Source organism: Nannospalax galili, unplaced genomic scaffold (genome assembly GCF_000622305.1).
Source record: "Nannospalax galili isolate Female #2095 unplaced genomic scaffold, S.galili_v1.0 scaffold24, whole genome shotgun sequence".
Lineage (NCBI taxonomy): Eukaryota > Metazoa > Chordata > Mammalia > Rodentia > Spalacidae > Nannospalax > Nannospalax galili.
Genome location: NW_008352654.1, coordinates 3,369,253 through 3,384,903, shown reverse-complemented (window position 1 = coordinate 3,384,903; position 15,651 = coordinate 3,369,253). Strand labels below are relative to the sequence as shown.

The 15,651-nt window shown below is 41.3% G+C and overlaps 1 protein-coding gene across 4 annotated transcripts in view; it reads left to right on the top strand.

Moving 5' to 3' along the window:
* Rgs6 (regulator of G protein signaling 6) overlaps positions 1-15,651 on the top strand; it is a 217,636-nt gene that overhangs the window by 140,098 nt on the left and 61,887 nt on the right. For all 4 annotated transcript variants that reach the window (XM_029554420.1, XM_008849807.2, XM_008849806.2 and 1 more), the window contains exon 11: positions 2,592-2,702. In XM_029554420.1, the coding sequence (XP_029410280.1) occupies positions 2,592-2,702 (111 nt within the window). The remainder of the gene's footprint in view (positions 1-2,591; positions 2,703-15,651) is intronic.

Sequence of the window (15,651 nt, the reverse complement as noted above, 5' to 3'; positions counted from 1 at the left end):
TAAAATGAAACTGAGATCTTTTTAAAGGTTAAAAACCTCGTTCAATTTTAGGTCTTCCAGTGCTTATTCAGAGTTAAATATTGTATAACTGTATTAATTCAACTGTGAACCTAGAAACTTGTGCCCACTTGTGACAGAGATGTACTCTTGCTCTGGAGTGTGTTACTGAATATACAGGATATACAAGTGAAATGCTTCTAATCATGTAGTTATTAAAAATTTTAAAAATGTCTCAAAAAGACCAAAAAAATTTTTTAAATAATGATTAAAAAATAATTCTTCAAAGCATAAAAATTTGCTCCATAATAATTAGTAGATGTGCAAAACATTACCATTGAAATCTACCTGATGACTTTACATTCATGCTCAGGTGCCAAGGATCTTAGAAAGTAAGTGACTGTGACTAGTAATAATCAGATACATAGAGATTAGAGACGCATGTACAAACATCTAAGTGTTATTTGCATTAAAAATGAGCTTTTCTGTATGAAACAGTAGATTCTAAAATGAAATAGAGATCTTTTTTAAAGGTTAAAACCTCATTCAGTTTTAGGTTTTATAGGGTTTATACTGAGTACAATAATGTATAACTGTATTAATTCATGTGTAAACCTAAAAGTTTACAGCCAATTCTGAAAGAGATGCATCTTAGCTCTGGAATCTCTTTAAGCCATGTCAGTGGCCCATTCCACATTTTTTTAAAAGTATTTTCCTCTTTCGCGTGTGCCACCACTCCCGGCACACATTTTTTTTTTTTTTAAAGAAAATAAATCCTGGGGACTTAAGAGACCCACATTTTAAATAAATAGATAGGTTAAAAGACAATCAAACAAGGTGATGAATTATGGGGGGGATAGATTCACAACTCAAGATATACAATGTACATAATTATTAGAAATAATTATATAATTACAGAAAGAGAAAAATGGGAGATTAAGGGTATGAAATTAGCAAAGAAAATTTCTGGGAGTTAAAAAAATATCTTCCACATTGTGCTCACTGCAGTGAATAAAGCAATGAGCATGGGATTTCCATGAAATTCCAGAGCATTTTAGCAATAAAGAAGAGAGTTCATGTAGAGAAAGAAACTGAACAAAACAACAACTGTCCAAATGGATCTGAAGTCCTCAGTAGTAGCACTGGGTGCTGAAAAAGTGGACTGATGCCTTCAGAATTCTCAAGAAGAGTCATTTTTAGCATTGTGATCTGTCTAGTACTGTCAAAGATAAGACAGAAGCATTTTTAGACACTCCAGTTCTCAACATATTTAGCTCTCGTGCGTCCTTTGTTAGAAAGCTACTAAAGAATGCGCTCCATCACCACTAAGAAGTAAAAACAAGAGCCAGGAATGGAATCCAGGGAACAAAGACTCAACACAGAAGTAAAGGGAGTCCCAGTGTGATTTTGCATCAGGCCCAGAGAGCAGGTAGTCCAGATTGGAGCGAGAGGACTAAAGGCTGTGGAGAATACCTCCAGGTGGGGCAAACCTGATGGATTAGCTGCTATAAGATGTGGAAAGATCTTTTTCTAGATGTTTTACAGATTTGTTAAATCACTTGAAAAGAATTGTATGCCGCTAAGCCGAGCAGCAAACACTTTTATCCAGTTTAATAATGTGGACACTAATCACTGATATAACAAAACTAGTTATATGAATTAATGTGGAAGCCCCTTGGAGATCCAGGAGTGGGGAGTTATAAAGGATGTGTGAATAGAAGCTAAATCCTTGTCTAAAACTAACAAATCAAGAACAGCTATAGAAACGGATACTTTAGAAACAAACGTTACAAGGAACAGAAGATACTTCTGTAAGAAGAAAGTAAAAAACAGTCAATGCTTTCACTTTTTTTCCCCATATACAATCATTTAGTATTATTTGTTTGTTTTAGCTGTCTAAAAGACAGATGGCACGGCTGGATTCATTGTGTGTGTGTGTGTGTGTGTCTGTCTGTCTGTCTGTGTGTTAACCCTACCATCATGGTAGCTGACACAACCCCTCAGCATCATTTCTTAGTTCTGGTTGCTGGAAGGATAGAATCTGATGGCCCAATTGTTTCCTCCCTATCAGATAGAAAACATCCATATAAGTCACTTTTAAGGATAATTCTATGTAAATTATTTGTGGTCAACAGGGATTTTAAAGTCTGTACAGTGAGCAAATCCTCCAGCTGGGAAGCTGGACCTGCATGCTGGTGGAACTGTGGTATTCACTGCTACTCTGCTTCAGATCCATTGGATTGGGAGGGTCACACAAATGAGTTGGAACCACTGTGTCAGCAAGGCTGGCATGAGCAGGGGCAGATGCATCCAGCAAGGAGTCCAGCAAGGAGTTAAACATGGGGGGAAAGGCACCGATGCCTGCGTATACCAAGACCAACCACAGCGACGCAAAGCTGACATTTTCATAAGAATGGAACGAGGATGGCTGGGAACAGTTTGCTTTGTCCAAAGTGGGAGTGGAACTTTTTTTCTGTTACTTTGAGATTATATAAAGACTGCTATGGTGTTGGTGTGGAGCAGAGGTGATGTTTTGTTGTTGCTGGGTTTTTCCCTAGGAAATAAGTTATTCTTTGCCCTGCTTCCTCTTACAGCTTAATTGCTTACACGGAACAGTATGTAGAATACGACCCTTTCATAACGCCAGCAGAGCCATCTAATCCTTGGATCAGTGATGACATCACTCTATGGGACATTGAGATGAGGTAAAAAAATGTTTTAAGGTTTGGGAGTGTGAATGATGAAAAAAAAAAAATCCATGAGATCATGCAATTACCTGAGTCCCTACGTCAATTTTATTTAGGATAAACAGAAAGGCTCAAGCAGTCTCCAGACTGAGTGTGCTCGCTCACAGTTCCTTCCTCCTTGCAGCTTTGATTTGTACATGAATTCTTTGTGGCTTCCCTCTGGCCCTTCTCTGACCCTTTGTACATCATGGAAGCTGGCACAGTCCCTCACCATTTCCTAGTTTTGATTACTAGAAGAAAAGACTCTATTGACCCAACTTGTTTTCTTCCTATTGACAGACAATGAAATCTAGCCCTTTTCTATACTGTCCATATCTTCCATCAAATCCCCTTCAACTATGAACATTATTATTGTCACCAAGGAGCAGATAAGGCACAGTGGAGTTAATTAACTTGCCTAAGGACACACAGCTGGAATGTGTGGCTGTCCTCACTCTGGTCTTCTGAAATCACAGGCAGCAGCAATTCTGCCATCCATAGCCCTGCCCTGGGAGGGAGCAGGTGTGTTGACTTAACAGCCAAGGGGCACTTGGAGCACTTTGAGAATTCCAAGCCCTACTGACAGTCCTGGTGACACTCCTTCACCTCAGCCCTCAGTTCGGCCATGGATTTCTTCTTTCATTTCTCTGTCACTGTTGTGTTCTCTTTTTCTTTTTCTTTCTTTCTGGCATCTTTCTCAGAAGTGAGAAAGTCTGGCAAAAAATAATAAAAGTCATAGAGGCTTATTATAAAAAGTTCAAACTATCCGGAAAAGCATAAAGAAGAAAACCCCTCTCTTCCTCCAACCATCTTCCAGGAGGAACACCTGATGTCTTTCTTGGTGCAGCGGGGTGCACAGGGCACTGGGAGGGACTCCCAGGGTGCTGCGTATTGCTGGTGGAAAGTCAGAGACTTCTGACAAGTCAGATATTGTGTGAACTACTGGCTTGGGGTGCCTCAGAGCACAGTCCAGCCTTTGTAATGGACTTTACATACATGAGCTTCCCTGCCACATTGAAATGACCCTCACCGTAAAGGAACAAATTGTTTCCTAAGCCTAAAAAGGAGAAAAAGATACCTCAGAAGAAGCTGATAAAACAAAAACTTATGGCACGGGAATAAATGGGGCATCAAATAAAAGCAGATAAAAGTAAAGAAAGAAAAGAATGAAATGAAGATTTTTCCTTTCAATTTATGCACTTCATACAATTGTAACGTTTCTAGGACATCAAGATATGTTGAGTTGACTGGTCCTGGCTTTAATTAAACAAAAATAGTATTTCTCTTGGCCCAGGGATACTGTAAAACTTGTTGAGTTGTTAAGGATTTCATGAACTGAGAAAATTTGAGAACCTTTGACTTAGTATCTATCTCTTTAAAATTTTATGCATAGAAAATATCCTACTCTTTAGTGTAATTGAGTTCACTATATATATATATATATATCACTATATATGCTATTTTAATTAGCAATACATCATGGTACTGTTTCCGTAATAAACATATACAGATCCACCTTATCCTTTTTAATAGCTGCATAATATCCCCTGACATAAGTGAAGTAAAATTTAACCAGTCCTTGGGTCATAAATATTTAACACATGTCTTTTTATAACATAAACGATTCAAGAAACATCCCTATACCCAAGTTCAATTATTTCTTTAATATAAATTTCCCACCAGTAGAATTACTTGGAATGGAATGCATATTTAAATTTTAGTTCAATTATCAGATTGTTCTTAAGAAAAACTGAAGCCATTTTTTATGCCTTCAGTATAAGTATCCATTTCCCCACATCTTTGCAACCCCAGCATCAGCAATCTAAAAAGAGCTTCATAAATTCCAAAGGTTCAAACAAATTTCCTTCTTGCTTTCTGTTTCTCCATTAATTCTCCATTCGTGTACTGGAACCTTCTCACCTGGTTATCGGAGATTCAGGCTTCCGTGGCTTTCTACTTCTTGTGTCCCCTGTGGTTTTGCTTTGAATATCGGCATGCAAAGTCCCATCTCCTTGGCTTATCTTTTTCCTGACTTTTGTTTTCTGACTCTCACCCTTTCTTTTTTCATTTCTTTTCCTCTTCCCTAAGTTTTTTTTTTTCTTTTTAAAAAATAATTTATTATGACTTTTTAAATTTTGTGTTTATGAGTGTATTGCCTGCATATGCATAAGGGCACTCGTGTCATGCAGTGTTCGAGGAGGTGAGAAGAAGGTGTCAGATCCCCTAGAACTGGAGTTATGAAAGGTTGTGAGACACCACGTGGATGCTGGGAATCTAACCCAGGTCGTCTGCAGGAGCAGCCAGTGCTCTTAACCTCTGAGCCATCTCTCTGGCCCCTGGTTTTGCTTTTCCAATCGATTTTTGCCTTGATTTTTTAAACTCTGGTTTCTGTCCTAGTGATAGTTACTTTAAAATTTTTTTAATTTTTTTAAAATTTATTTAATAACCACATGATTAGAAGAAGCATTCCTTTTCAGCTTTAACATATTCAATAACAATTTCCAGAGCAAAGATACATCTCTTTAAAAAATCGCTATAAAATTTTTAGGTTCTCTGTTAAATTAATACAGTTATACAATATTGAACTCAGTATAAACCCTGTAAGACATAAAATTCAATGAGGTTTTAAACTTTAAAAAAGATCTCCATGTCATTATTAAAATACAGTGTCATACGTTCTACAGAAAGACTCCTTTTTAATGTTACTAACACTTAGATGTTTGCACATGGGTCTCTAATCTGTATGGATCTGATTATTATTAGTCACAGTTGGTTACACTCGGATCCTTGGCACCTGAGTATGGATATAGTCATCAGGTAGATTTCAGTGGTAATGTTTATCACCTCTACTAATTAACATGAAGTAAATTTTTATGCTTCCTCCTCAAATATAACTCATTTTTTTATTTGTTGATTTTTTGTGTGTGTTTTTGCTATAATCTCTACCAAAACAGATGTTTTTTTTTTTTTTTTTCCATGTCCCCAGCAATTTGGAGATACACTCACTTTTATAAACGGAAATCTTGACTTTCAACCCTGGCCATATATTAAAACAACTTGGGAGTTAATAAAAAATACCATTGCCTACCCAAGGTCAATTAATTTAGAATTTTTGGCAATAGGACATTGGAATTTTTTAAATCACCCCCTATAGTCCTCACCTAGAAAGACTGTATCACTGGCTGCTAAAAGTTCCCCCAACAACTGTGCAGTTCTCAAGCCATGGGTGTTTTCAAGACTGGCCTGTACTACAGAGTGAGTTCACAGTTACACAGGCTTTCCTACACACAAACACACACACACACACACACACACACTCACACACACACACCAAAAAGACACAGAGATGCCTGGTGTGGCTCTATGTATTACATTTTCATCACTCAGGCACTACTGCTTGAGAATTCTTAGTAAGTGGGGTGTGGTAGCACATGCCTTTGATCCCAGCATTGGGGAGGCAGAGGCAGGCCGATCTCTGTGAGTTCAAGGCCAGCCTGGTCTACATTGTGAATTCCAGGCCAGCTGGGGCTTGTCTCAAAAACACACACACAAAAAAGAGAATTCTTAGTAAGATTCCAAGTTGCCCCTGGCAGCTTCCCTTAAGCAGTCACCACAGCTGTGAGGCTTCACCTGTATCTTAGTGGGCCAGCACAGGCAAATTGTCAGGGCCACCACTGGGCACTAGATGTATCATCTAAGAACAGACTGAAAGGCCTGGTCTTCTCTCTGAGTGAGACCAGGTCTGTGTGGAGTCCTTGGGAGTCAGAACTCCACCTTCTTCAGCATGATGTCCCCACAGCCAAGCGTCTCTGCTGTCTCAGGCCCAGATGGACTTCCTCATGCCCTCAGCAACATCCTCCTCCCCGCCCCCATGTGCCTCATGATGCTCCCAGACAGATCCTCTTTACTCCCTCCATGATCAGCCCTGGGGGAACTCGGTTAGCGGTACTGAAACCCAGAGGGATGACAAGAAAGCTGGATTCTCTCGCAGTCTCCTTGCATTGCTGAGATGATTTTCTCTTTGTGTGCGCTTACCGCTCCTTGGTCCGTGGCGGCACTATCCTGGTCTTACTGCTTGTATCAGAATCTGGTCAGGCCCTTTACTCAGCAAGCTGTTTCTGTCATGTGGAGCCTGTTCTGTACGTCAGAGTTTCTTTCAGGTGCCCCCGTCTAATGCCCACTCACTGCCTTGCTTCCAGCCCTGCTGCTCAGAGCTCGGAAGCTCTCCTCAGTTCTTTTCTCCTATGGCTCTGCTGTAGTCATAGACTGCTCTCCATCGGCTTTGCCACAAACCTAATTCCTCTGTTTCAGACCTTTCTGAAATGCCTCACCCTTACCATCTGCCGACAGAACGTTTCTTAGGTTCCTTAGCCTATATATACCATGGGCTTTTAAACAAACTAAACAAAAAAACAAAAGCCACGTCACTGAGCTTCAGAGTCTTGCCTGTCACCTCTTCCAGGACCAGTTTCGCTAGTGGTTAGCTTCTCTTCTCACTTAGAGCTTACCAAACATTAGTGTAACAACATGGCTGCCCCATCCCTCCAGTGGTACGTCACAACCTCCCCCTGGTTCACTTCTATAGAGGGTTCACAACTCTTTTTAGCTTCTAGTCTTCTAATCTGGCACATAGTGGGCACTCGAAAGTATAAATTGGGAGGAAGGTGGATGAATAAGTTATTCTTTCTTTGGTCATTTGACTGGTATTTAGAGAACTTAATTCCCCGCAATGAATGCCCTCACTTGGTCGTAAGTAGGTAAGGATGTGCATAATCATTTGGGAAAATGATAACTACCTAGCCACTCAATTTATCTCAAACTATTTAGCATTCTGTCCTCTAAGGAGGTGCTACCTACCCCTGTAAGAGGTGATCCAGTTCTCTCCTTATTGTTCAGGCTTGTACCCTAATCTAATGCCTAACCTAAGAAAAGATGGAGCCACAGAGTCCTTCTTTACCCAAGTGAATGGAATTCTGTAGTTGCAAAGTACAAATAAAGCCCTGATTCTTCTCCCAACAGAATGTTCCTCCCCACCCAGAGTCTGGCAGAGCCTTGGAAGAAACAGATGTGGGGTCAGTGCCAACATGACACTGCAGCCTAGGGATAGCTCCTGTCTGTACGATAAAGGCCAGAGAGGACCAATAAAATAACCAAACCTCCATTCTTTCTCAATTTTGTCTTAATCCAACCCATATGTATTGAAACCTACTTTGCACTGTGTTCTGAATAAGAAAGTATCTGGATAAAAATCTAAAAATAAATAAATAAAACCTACAGTCTTTCCACCTGACACCAGAATTCCTCTTCACTTGGCAAAAGGCATTCAGCCACTTGGTCAGAAAGCAGATCCTTTGGGCAAGACTTTGGCAGACTCAAACAACAAAGGAGAGGGTTAGACTGTGTCCAAAGAGAAAGTGTTATTTGTGGTTCTGAAAGAAGAGAGCAAAGGACAGGGAAAATGATGGGAGGGAGAGAAGCCTGGGCGATGTCAGAAAGCAGGAACATTCTTGTAGCCAGAGGCCTAGGAGTTTGACAAGCAGGAGGACCAAGGATAGTAACTTTCAGGAGCAGCAATCAGTACCCCCATCCTGGAATCCCAGACTTCATGTGAATATGGGTGATGGTGCAGCGGAGGAGGAGCCATATGTGAGCGAGTCAGATGCTGTGGGCAAGTCCTGCTCATTTGCACTGGCCTTTGGACTTCTGCCAGGCTACAGAGGAGCTCAGGCAGACCTGTTTCGAGGTCCGGGGCTGAGAGCATCACAGACAATTCTATGAAGATGAAGAACATGTGTCTCCCACAGGGAGGTTACAGACAGCCTCATGGAAGAAAACTGAATTAACTGGCAAAACAGAGTAGGATGTAACATAAGTAAGAGCAAATTGTCCTCGGATCCCTTCTCCTTCCCAGACAAGATATTATATCTGAAAGTTCAAGAAGAAAGTGTATATTCAAAGGTAAATAAAAGGCTGCAAGAGCAAACTCTACCTGATGGAAATTCTGAGAAATTGACTTTCATTAAACAAAATAATGATAACCAGGGCTTAGCATTTCAGATAAAAGTTGCCAGCCCACAGAGGGAATATTTTAGTCTAAACATTGCTAGGAGAATGTCCCCAAAGGCCTAGGGGAAGTGGTCCTGGTGTAACATTAACCAGAGGGTAGGGTCTCAAGAACCAGGCATGGTCAGCAGAACTGTGGTAGGCCATTTCCTCCGTCCACAGAGCGTTCTTAACACACCCTCTCTGCTGGATGTCAGGCACAGGAGCAAATGGTTACATGAAACCTGGCTCATCCTGCTGGCCACAACCATCTGCTCCCAGTCAACCTGTCCTGCTGAGAACCAGAGCCCATCTCTGAGTTGTCCATATTTAGCGGGTTGGCAGAACTCTTAATCAAGGACATTAGCTAAGCTCGTTTCTCAAGAAGTCAGCTCCCAAATATGGCCCCATTGATGACTCCCTCTGATCCTTATGTCAAGAGAAAGCATCTCACCTCTTTTCATCCGCACTGACCTTGATACCTTATTTAACCAACAGACTATGGCAAGTGATGTTCTGAGAGCCAGTCCTACCTGGTCTACCCCAGTCAATTGAAACATTTGTTCCTTAGACACTCCATCTTTGGACTCATCTGCTATGCTGGGAGAAGTTCAAGACACTGGGGAGGGGCATGCTGGGACACTGTGGTCAACAGCCTCAGATGAGCTCTCAGATGGCCAGTTCTGGAGGGTTTGTTGATAAGAACATTAATCTCAGCTTCAACTGCCACAGGATAAGCTGGTTGGATATCCAACCCAGTCCAGTCCTCAGATGACCTTTCAGCTGTCTTCTCACTCAGCTATGTGACATACCACAAGTAAGGAAGGCCCAGTAGAGCCCAGACAATCTGTAGAACAATAAAAGTGAGCGATCAATGGATATTTTAAGCCCTGGGTTTCATACAACAAATAGCTGAGACCTTCCACATTGGGGTATTCAAGACCCTTTAGTTCTTGAGGGCATAAATAAATTATGATTGTTTCTTGACAGTGTGGTCCTAAGATGAGGTCACTGGATAATTTTCCCTGAAAGAATGTCTCTTATTTCACATTTTTTTCCTAATAATTTATCTTCGTCTATTACAGCTATTACAAAAAACAAAAAAAAATACCATAGACTATGTGTGACTTTCAGGTGAAATTTTATTTCTCATAGTTTTGGAAACTGGAAATACCAAGATCAAGGCCATAGTAGGTTGGGGTCTGAGGAGGACCTGGTTCACACTGTATTCTCATGAGGCAGAAAGGTTGGATTTGGGAAGTTTTGTTTGCTTGCTTGCTTGTTTTTTTCTCTTTGAGCCAGGGTCTCACTGTATAGCACTGGCCTAGAACTCACTATGTAGGCCAGGCTGGACTTGAACTCAGATCCACCAGCCTCTGCCTCCCAAGTGCTAGGATTAAAGGTGTATACCATCTTGCCTGGCCAGTTCTGGGGTTTGTTGATAGGAACATTAATCTCATTTCTCACAATTTCCAAAGGCCTCTCCTCTTAATACAATCATTTTGGGAGTCAAAACATCAACAGATGAATTTTGGAGGGACACAAATTTTAATCTATAACATTCCCCTCCTGCTCCCCCCAAATTCATGAGCTCTAGCATACAAAATGCATTTGTTCCAGGCCAACAGCACCAGAAGTCTTGTTCTAATGTCAGCTCTAAAGTCTGAAATCCAAAGTCTCATCCAAGTGTCATTTAAAAATGATAAGTGTGAGTCAAGATACAAATCATCCCCTGGGAAAATTCTCTTTCAGCTGTGAAACCATAAAACCAACAAGTTATATATTTCCAAACTACAGTGGTGGAGGTATAGGATAGATGTTTCCATTCCAGTGAAAGAAATGAGAAACAGAGCCCAAGTCTAATTTCTTTTTTAAAGTAGTTCCCATTTCTTTTTTAATATTTTATTTTTTATTTTATGTGTATGAGTGTATTGCCTACATGTATGTAAGTACACCTGTGTCATGAAATGCACACGGAGGTCAGAAGAGGGGGTCAGATTCCCCCAGAACTGGCATTAGAGACAGTTGTTAGCTACCACATGGGTGCTGGGAATAGAACCCAGGTCCTCTGCAAGAGCAGCCAGTGCTCTTAACCAATGAGCCATCTCTCCAGTCCCCAAGTCTAATTTCAACAGGGCAAAGTTAAAGCTTTAATTAAAAAATAATCCTCTTTGTCTGGAAGATGTGCCTTTTAGAGGCATTGAGGCAATGGACCCACCTCCACGGCTCCTCTGGCTTAGAGCTGTGGGCGCATGACTTTTCTGGGCTGATGCTCTGCCCACTTGGATGGCAGCGTCACACCCACAGCTCAGTGGATGTCCCCCACAGCAGCTCTCTCCTAGGGCTTCTCAGCTTCCCCAAATTGGGCTACCACACTGCATCTCTGCCATTTTGCCTTATCTCAGTGTCTCCACTGGTTACAGCCTACCCTGGAACAGGTATGGGCAGCCTGGACCCTGAACTGGGAAGGTGGCTATGCCCTTTGAAACTGTCCTGTCCCCAGAGCCCCATGGCTGTGCAGTCTGAGTCCTAAGTACACAGTGGGAGTGGCAGTTCTGATGACCCCTGACTCTCCTTCATGTCATTCTTCCTTTGCCTTAAAGAATGGTTCCTGGCTTTTGTTCAGATGGCTAAACCACACTAATATTCTTATGACAGAGTTGTTCGGCGGCACCATTAGCGGTCTCCTTTTGGTTGTTTTGTTTGTTTCTTGTAATTCTGATAGACTAGGAATTTTCTTAAATCTTTACTTAGATTCTGGTTCTTTTTGGTCCTGTCTTTAATTCACTTCTCTCTCATTATGTGTTACTAAAAGCAGTCAGGAGGTGTCAAGCTACTCCTTCAGCACATGGCTTAGAAACACCCTTGGCTGAATACTCAGCTTAATCACTTGTAACTTCTACCTTCCACAGAACACCATAACACAAATAGAATTCAGCCAAGTGTGTCGCCACTTTATAACAAGGGCTATCCTTCCTCCACCTTCCAATAACATATTGTTAATTTCCATCTGAGACCTGATCAGAATGGCCTTTACCATTCATGCCCCTATTAACATTCTGTTCAGAATTACTTAACTATTATCTAGGAAGGTTGAGGCTTTCTCTATCGCTCTACTATTTGCTTTCCATGCACTCACCAGAATCACCTTTATAGGTCCATTCTCGGGCTCGTTGGGCTTTTCCTAGCTTACGCTTTTAAATTTCTCTAGTCTGCTTTCACTTTTTTTTTTTTTTAGAAAGGGTTTCCCTGCAGCCCCAGCTGGCCTGGGATTTACTATGTAGCCCAGGCTGGCTTCAGTCTCACAGAGACCCACCTGCAGGATTAAAGATGTGCACTACCATGCCTGGCTCACATTTTAAAATATGGATTATAGCAACATCCGACACTCAATACCAGTTTCTTAGTCCATTAGGGTGACTGAAAACAAAATACCATAAATGCTGTGGCCTATACACACCATGTGTTTACTTCTCACAGTTCAGGAGACTGGGAAGTCTAAGAGCAAGTCTAAGACCGTCACATTCAGCGTCTGCTGAGGGCCCTCTTGCTTGGCCATAGATGGCTTCCTCTTGCTATATTCTCACATGGTGGAAGGATGAAAGACCTCTGCTGATATGGGGGGTGCATTAGAGGTGAGTGGATCGTGAATGGAATTAGTGTTCATCATTACTTTGAGGGTTAGAATGGCAACATGTAAATTTAAGGAAGGTCACAAGCATTCATTTTATAACACAGCTCAAGTCTTTTAAAGACAGCTTCCATCTCTCCTCAAGCCTTAGTTGAGACATTAAGCAAGGAATATGGGGTGGAAGGCAAAGTACGGGAGAAACAAAAAAGAGTAACTGGAGACAACCACATCTGCATTCCAGTTTTAGACTGTTATACACCGATCTGTGAGCTTGACTAATCTGCTGTCTTTTGAACCAGTGGCATTAATCTCTAAGCATATAACTCTTAGTTTAGCAGAAAAGAGCACAGTCCTAGGTGACTGCATCCTCTGAAGCTGGCTTCCTTTTGCTCAGTTTGAGAGAATCCCTCTGTGTTCTTTATCTAGAAGATCACCTGAGCCACCCGTCTGTCCTATGTGCTAGCTTGGGATGGCCAGCAGGAAGGGGAAATTAGAGAAGAATTAGTGGGCACAGAAGAATTGATGAAAGAAACAAAGGCTCCCAGTTCATGATTACAGTGTGTTTGGGATAAGGTCATATCACACACATCGTTTTATGCTTGGTTGGTTTGTTTGTTTGATTGTGACAGGGTTTCCCCATAGCCCCAGATAGCCTGGAACTCCCTGTGTAGACCAGGTCATCCTTGATCTCACAGAGATCCACCTGGCGCTGCCTCCCAAGTTCTGGGATGAAAGGCATGTGCCACCATGCCCAGCTACTTAATGCATTTTTAATTGGTTTCCTTGTGCTGTTGAACACTTGCTATGTGCCAAGTACTACTGTGAAGAATATAAAGACACAGAATACTCACAAGACAGCTGGAGAGAATGATATAAATCTTTAAAAAGCTAAGTAACAATACAAAGCTATAATGAAAATGTCACGAGGAGGCATTTCTACATAACATGTCAATGAAGGCCTGTGAATCTCATGCATTGCCTTCTTGAGTTACTGAGTAAGAATTATACCTGTCACCTGGTATCTTAGCTTTATTTCCACGTTGCTGTGATAAAATGTCCTGATGAAAGCAGCTTAAGGAAAACAAGGTTTATTTCTGTTCGTTGTTCCTTGTGATGGCCCATTACAGTGGGGAAAGTCACAGCAACAGGAGCGTGAGAGTGGTCACATCACACCCATAGTCAGGAACAAAGAGGGAAGAATGCATGCGTGCTTGTGCATGGCTCTCTTTCTCCACTCCTATACAGTTCAGGATCCCCTGCCTAGAGAATGGGGCTACCCACAGTGAAAGGGTCTTCCCACCTCAATTAACCTAATCAAGATAATCTCTCACAGACATGCCCACAGGCCAACCTGATCTAGACAGTTCTATATTGATACTCTCTTCCCAGGATAGTGTAGATTGTGTTAAGTCAACCATAAAACTATCACACCTAGGGATAGACGTCAAGAGATATTTGAATTTGGGGGATTGTTTTATAAATTTAAGGGATCACTCATGGTTGCAGTGTGTTAAGATCTGTTCTTAGACCGTAAAGATGAAGATCTTGTCTGTAGTTTTAAGCTATATATGGCTATTTCAATTTAAACTTTACTTCACATTTAAATTTCGATTCAGCGTATCAGTCACACTAGCACGTTTCAGCACTCGGTACCTGTGGATGGCGGCTACAGTATTGAAAATCACAGATATAAAATATTGCCACCATCACAGGAAATTCTCTTGGCCCAGCTGATCTAGAGTCATTTGCTTTTTAAGCACTCCAGCACACAAGTTCTCTTTACTAAGTATAATTTTCTAAGATAAATATTGAGAACATGTCAACTCTATTGTAAGAAAAATGTGATTTTATTCACTACTAGTAAGGATTATAAAATGTTTATGTCTATTTCTAAAAAGAGGAAAAATATTATCACTATACCAATGTTTCCCATGTATTACTGTGAATATAAGCCCCTTGGGGCTCTTCTGAAACTGGAGCTTCTGATTCAGCAGGTCTGGATGGAGTCTGCAATTCTGTTTGGTCTGCAGACCATAGCTTGAGTAAAGGCCAGTTCTCCCGTGTGTTTTGTGAAATAGGGCCTATTATTTCATGAAGGGTCAGGAAGATAAATATGAAACTCTGTGTAAGAAATGAACTTTGGATGGGATGAAAGAATCTGAAGGAACTTGTAATGGTGCAACCCCAGAAGAATAAGACCAGCCCCTCCCCACCTGTGTGTGGGTGTGAGATTGCAGAGCACAGATGACCTACAAAGCTTAAGGCTATGCTCTAGATTCACACATCTAGACTGGATTCTTGACTCCATCTCCTCCTACCTATGTCCCCAAAGGCAACTCGTCACCATACCTCAGTTTCCCTAGCTGGAAAATGGAAATCATGCTTGCACATTTTACACAGTAGTTGGTGCATCAGAGTAGGGACTTGGTGCATCAGCAGATGTAAAATGCTTACAACGCCTAGTATACCAGAAGCAAATCAACAAGTGACTACGATGTGCTGTTTCGGGGCTGAAGAGATGGCTCAGTGGTTAAGACCACTGATTGCTCTTGCAGAGGACCCGGGTTCGATTCCCAGCACCCACATGGCAGCTACAAACCGTCCTTAACTCCAGTTCCAGGGGAAGCCGAAGCCCTCTTCTGACCTCTGCAGCATTGCATGACACGGGTGCACTCACATACATGCAGACAATACACTCATACACATAAAATAAAAATAATAAAATATTTTTTAAAAAACAGCGTGCTGTTTCTAGGCAAGTGAATGTGCTTTATTCTAGTTCATTCAATATATTTGTAACCAAGTGTGCGTCACCCAACTCTAGTCAGATGCTAATTTCTCCTTTGTATATGAAAGAAGGAACAGGAGGTAGGCGACAGTTTCCTCTATGAAAGGTTGGATTCATGAAGTATCCTGGGTCATAGGAGAAGTCTAAAAATGGTGGAGTCAAAAATTGGACCTGTAACAGATGGGAGTTGTCCAGGGAGGCAATCGATGGTGGGGATGTGTTTCCTGTGGAAGCAGACACTTGATGGGCACTTTGGTGGCCCTCACCAAGCACTACTCTTTCACATGCCCCCCTTTTAAATATTTATTTAATAACTACATAATTAGAAGAAGCCTTTCATTACAACAGCATTGACATATTGAATAACAGTTTCCAAAGCTAAGATGCATCTCTTTCAAAATTGGCTATAAATTTTTAGCTTTACAGTTGAACTAATACAGTTATACAATATTGTACTCAGTATAAAC